The 6,000-nt window shown below is 40.5% G+C and overlaps 1 protein-coding gene across 2 annotated transcripts in view; it reads right to left on the reverse strand.

Moving 5' to 3' along the window:
* Nucleotides 1-6,000, reverse strand: part of tanc2a (tetratricopeptide repeat, ankyrin repeat and coiled-coil containing 2a) — a 50,784-nt gene that overhangs the window by 25,575 nt on the left and 19,209 nt on the right. Inside the window, exon 1 of one of the 2 annotated variants that reach the window (XM_029437279.1) lies at nucleotides 4,983-5,540. The exons of the other annotated variant lie outside the window; for it this stretch is intronic. Within the exon in view, the coding sequence (XP_029293139.1) occupies nucleotides 4,983-5,271 (289 nt within the window). The 5' untranslated portion in view covers nucleotides 5,272-5,540. Of the gene's footprint in view, nucleotides 1-4,982; nucleotides 5,541-6,000 lie in introns of those variants that run through there. 2 annotated transcript variants of the gene reach the window in all.

Raw genomic sequence — 6,000 nt, forward strand, 5'->3', positions numbered from 1 at the left:
TACACTGTAGAGACAACTAGGCAACCCAAGGGGTCCAAACTCATTAGGGTGGAAAAGGTGACAAAGATGCAAACAATCTTCCCACAGGAAGACTGTTTCAAAACATCAGCTTTAAAATGTGTATTTACAGTTGATTATTGCACAAGGATATAGCGAAAGACTTACTCCAAAATTAATGCAATTGTTCTACTACAAACGTGATGTAAGGGGGACATCAGTTCAGAGCAATTTAAAAAAGGTGGTGTCCGGTAGTGACGAGGCCCAGACTACAGCGTCTCCCAGGAGGCCGCCAGATACGGACAGGCGATGAGTTGCTCAAGCAACAACGGCCATAAGCCTGTAGCTTCATATTTATCACACAGGCATGAGAGTGGTACCAAACTTCTCTAAGTCTTAAGCAAACTATCCCTTTAATGTCAGCTTTGCCAATGTAATACTGTCCAGGAAAGACTTGCTGCCAAGTCACAGCATGGTCAAATACAAAGGAAGCCAGACAAATTGAAAAAGCAGTGGAAGAGAAAGTACAGACTTTAGTTAGATATAAGCTCTGCCCAATCACTCTGTTGAGACCCGCCTCGTCACACTATGAGATTGGATCCGTCCAATCAGGATGGAAAATGGGTATAAATCTGTCCAATCAGACGAAATTCCGAAAACAGAACAAATTGTAAAAGAAAACACACGCACATGCGCACACACACACACACACACACACACACACACACACACACACACACACACACACACACACACACAAGCCACAGCATGAAAGCTCATACATACTATAATTACAGCTATAAATTGCTGACTGTTGGACTAAATACTAGAGAAGCATTGCAGACACACACACACACACACACTGAAAATAAAACCAACCAAACACTAAAAACACTTGGAAGACTGTGTGTGTGTACACGCACATACATGCATGTGTGTGTGGTCAGTCAATGATAGGGTGTGTAAGTCATTTTTAGAAGAAGAAAAATAAGATGGAAAGATCAGATACAGAGCGCACAGACTTTTCCATTTCTGTCTCTTTAAGTACTGTAGCATCTGATTCCCTCTGATCCCTCCTTTCTTTCTTTCTTTCTTTCTTCCCCACCTCATATGGTGATTGGCCAAATGTGCGGAGATGAGAAAGAAAGCACTGTTTAAACTTCACTGTACAACTCTTTTGTTTTTCTTCACACAACTACTTCCGTCAATTTGTATGTGTACAATTGAGTGCAACACTATGAATACCTAGAGCAGTGTTACTCATTGCGCGGCTCGCGAGCCTCCTGCGGCTCTCCAAGCTTTAATTGGAGGCTCGCGTGGCAGTGGACTAAATAAAGAGGTGGTAGATATGATTACGCAGTCAATACAGATGTTTCATAAAAACAAGCAGGGCTATTACATATAACCCATTAAAACACTGAAAGTGTCTGCTCTATTAGTCTACAAATAATACAAATAATATATAATAATAATTGATAAAAGATGCAAATATAGACTAGAAACAAGATATTTAAACTTGCTTGGCCCGACACGGACTCACTGCGGAGTCTATCCAGCACTACAATGGTGAATGTGCTCTTGGACGGGTAGATACGTGGTGGGCTAGTATAGAAATAAATAACTTAAGGTCATTAAAAATGTGTTATCATAAGCATGCTTATGAATATGGACATTTGCTAAAAAAATTATTTATATTGCTAAATTTGAACATTTAAATTGGAGGATACTACGACCAACCTGGCACTTCATACCTGCGTTAGCTTGGCTCCGGTCGACTCGTTTCACCATTACATGCTAGTTAGCACGTCTTTCTACGGAGGTACAATGGATCGATTTCTTATTAAAGAGTTGCACACCAGGTGGACAGAAACAAAGCGTGACAAACAAGGGAAATTAAGATTTGGCTTTGGAGCATCCAACAACCGCAAATCGAGAGGAAGATGCTCGAGATGTGGTTTGTGGATAGACAATAGAAGTAACCAGAAGCGAAGAAACCTTTTACTATTGGTGAATAATTTATACCCCTAGATCGTTGCAGAGACACAAGCTCAGGGCTCCCACTAATTCAGCGTAGTGGTGAGTTTTTTATGCACTTCATATTTGTTTTTATGCCGGTCGTATAATTTTATTTCGTCATATTTATCCCCCCACAATTTGAAGACCGGTCCACGAAAATATTGTCTTACATGTGAAACCTGTCCGTGGCGCAAAAAATGGTTGGGGACCGCCGACCTAGAGGATAGACTGCACCATTTATTCCTATATCTGAATGACTATCAAATCAAATCAAATCAAATGTATTTATATAGCCCAATATCACAAATTATACATTTGTCTCAGTGTGTTTTACAGACTGTACAGGTTACGACACCCTCTGTCCTTAGACCCCCGCATCACACAAGGAAAAACTTCCTAAAAGAAACTCCACAATTAAAGGGGGAAAATGGAAGAAACCTCAGGGAGAGCAACTGAGGAGGGATCCCTCTCCCAGGACGGACAGACGTGCAATAGATGTCGTGTCTACAGGATAAACAACATAGTACAAATACAACATTTGACAGAAATTATGTTGTGTTGAAAAAAGAGAAAGTTTGGATGAATCCAGGAAAATGTCAAAAAGGCTTCCCGGTGTCCAGCAGGACCAGGTCAGCAGGCGCAGCCACGATTCATGATCCTGACGTAAACTTTATCAGTGGCAACCTGCCACATGAGAGACAGACACTCCGGGGATGATTCTGTGTTAGTAACATACATTTACATAAATGCATACAGATAGAGAGGGAGAAGAAGAGAGAGGAAGAGAAGGAGGAGAGCAGGGAGGTGTCCCCCGGCATCACGTCTCATCGTTCTTTATTTTTTTATGTTTGGCCTACTGAATACTAAACTAAACACTTTGGTTTTCAGATGTGGTTGGACAACACTTTGTACAATCATGTTCGTTTCAAGCATACCTGCCTCGATGCTTTTTCTCTCTGGTTGTTTTTAGCTCTGAAGAAAGTCGAGCGGGAAAGAGCATTGCAGAAGCAAACCGAGTGACAACGTGAAAGATGTGGGATCAAACCCCAGCTGGGTAAGTGTATATGACAAAGAAATGTGATGTCAGTGACAAAAGTAGGTGGTTTTAACCAAAACAACAGATGTGGTTGCAACTCTAAAAAACAGTTTAAAATAAAAAAGCTAAAACACCAAAACACACTTAAAGGAATACTTCACCCCCAAAAAGACCATTTGTATATCAATTACTAATCCTGTGTTACATTAAATTCTAGAATAAAACTTTTTTTTAAGTTTTATATTATTTTAGTCTTCAAGTTGACAGGTTTAACTTTAGTTTATTGTTTATGTATTGTATGTTAAAAGACACATTTGTATGTCAGTAGTCCTTTAAATGACTCAATGCATTACCATAGTTATTGAAAACATATGTGGTATCTCAGACAAGGATAATTGTTGTCAGATTGCCAATATCAACAAGGTTTTTTTTTTCAGTCCCCATGGCAGAGATGCTAATCCCTCACATTCTGGAAATGAAAAGCTAGCGGGGGTGAAGACAGTTTGTAATGTCAAGTTTAACTTTGACATGCTAATTCAAGCCATTGACCAACAGCAAGTCGTCTTCACAACGGAACGCCAAGCTGAAGTTTCCAAAATGGAGGAAGCTATCGTAGCTTCTGGTGAACCATCCACCACTATCATTGAATCTCTTCTGCAGGAGTATAAACTTCTCCACAAAGGTTGAATGGATGAGTTATGAGACTGGAGTCAATGATACAAATATGTCTTTTGAATAAACTGCATGTTAGTCACAAAGACACAAATGGGAAAATAACTATCTTGCTAATTAGTCAGAAATCTTGGTAGCTCAAAGAGCTTTTCCCTCTTCACTCTTATTGAATAAAATGGTGAACCATCCTGAGAGCAAAATGCCATGAGGGAGTAAACAGCTCAGTACAGAGTAAATAGAAAGAAAATCTGAGCGCTTGTGACTGACAGCTGGCTAGCATGTTAACCGTTAGCTTGCCAGCTACAGTTGGTACCAACTAGCCTTATGAGTAGTACCAACCTAAGCAAACATAGATTTATTTCTCTGTGACAATTTTTGGTGTGACCAGGCCTTAACAACATTGTAACAACCACAGTGACCAACTGGAATATTCAAGTAGCCATTACTGTATGATTCATAGGATTACTGCACCTGCACTGAACAGCAGTGGAAGAGCTAGCAACACCACATAGGTCGCCTTTTCTGTTTGCTTGTGTTGAGTTTATCCTGTTGTGCAGCCAGTAAGTATTTGTTCAGCTTTATTGGAGGGTTAACATGTCGAGCTTTGTAGATTATTGGATAATTTCAGAAATCCTTATGAATTATGGTTTTCCTGTAGCGTTGTAGAGCAGCAGTGGGCTGGCTCACCTAAAATAAAGGTTGCTGACATCAAAAGCTGAAAGTCTGCTCATAAGGACAGAGTAAACAAAGTAGAATCTACACACTGTTCACTCATCTCCAATGGCTTCACCTCTCATAACCAAAGTTGATACCTCTTCAAGAGACAAAGAACAAGACATCGGTCGATTCCTTTTATAGATGCGACGATTACATTGCTACGAATTAGCCAACACGTCCTTATACATAAACGCAAGAATAGGTTGTTCACTCCCAAAATGACATAAATAATAGATCTAATACATTTTGTGAAACGATTGCACAGAGGCAACTTTAAACACTTGACCGTTAATTATGTAACCATTCTATTTAACGTTGTGAGATGGAACTACTTGGTTATGTTTAGGCACAAATCTATGTGGATAGGTTTAAGCAACAAAACTACCTTAATTAGGTTTGGACAACAAAACCACTGTAGTAAAGATTAGGCAACAAACTACCTTGGTTAGGGTTAGGTAACAATAAGTAAATCTTAGTAAGTTTTGACCCCTGTATCTGTCTGCCTGAAACCAGAACATCAACACAGAGAGTCCTTCACTCTCACCTTCTTTCTCACTTCTTCCTCTTCCTCCTCTATGTGCTCCAACAGGACGATCCACCCATTCCCGACACAGTTCAGATCTGTCTTCATGGGACAAACAACAGCAGGCGTGAAACAGCAAGCGCCGCAGGAGGGAAGAGGCATGGCTGGCGAACCTCGCCGGCGTGACATCTCCGCCACAACTACAGCCGTCAGCCGGTCCACAGGGATCACGAACGGAGGACCGCCCTTGCCGACACCACTTGGTTCTGGATCGGGCGCATGCTTTCAAAATAGCCGCCGTGCAGTCCATAGCTAGCTAGCAGTGGGCTTCTGATTGGTTCAGAGTGGTTCCATGTAGTCAACAAATAAGAGGGCTGTTATTGCCACAAAAAACTGCATTTAGCGTGACGTGATGAATGAGAGCAAGGTTCTTTAAATCAGCAGATAGTATAGTTTGTTGAATTGCTGTTGTGCTGTTCGTCCTCTTCATTAAGCTTTCTTGTCGAAAATCTTAATGCACAAGATGACATCATTATCGAGTGTTCTTCTTTTTGGTCCTGAGCTCCTCCTTCTCCAGAGTACACAAAGGAGAAAGGCTGAGAAAGATGAAGGAGGTAGGAATGAAGAGATAAGAGGAGGAAGAAACTGTCCAGGAGAAGAAAAAAAACACTAAAAAAGGTACTCCAACTTCTGAAGTAGATCGTCTGCAGTTATTAGCAGGATAGTCAAACATGCAAATACTGTGGTAATAGCTAAAGTCCTTGTGTTGAGTAAAAGTATGTTGTTCATTTCAGGTGAAACCAGAATCCATTCACTTTTAAACTTGACCGCAATTCACAGTATGTCGATGTAATCCACTGGTTATTGTTCTTTGTAGCCAAAAAATGCAATCCTTTCATTCACAGGTAGAACCTCCTTAAAACCATGCAAAAAGAGCGAACAACAACTAAAGCATGAGGTGGAAAGAGTAAACTCTTTCCAGATGATATCCTCTTTGGTCGGAAGCACAATAAGTAAAGTTTCCAAGTGTTAAAGAGTT

This window comes from Cottoperca gobio, chromosome 8, assembly GCF_900634415.1.
Source record: "Cottoperca gobio chromosome 8, fCotGob3.1, whole genome shotgun sequence".
In the NCBI taxonomy this organism is placed as follows: Eukaryota; Metazoa; Chordata; class Actinopteri; order Perciformes; family Bovichtidae; genus Cottoperca; species Cottoperca gobio.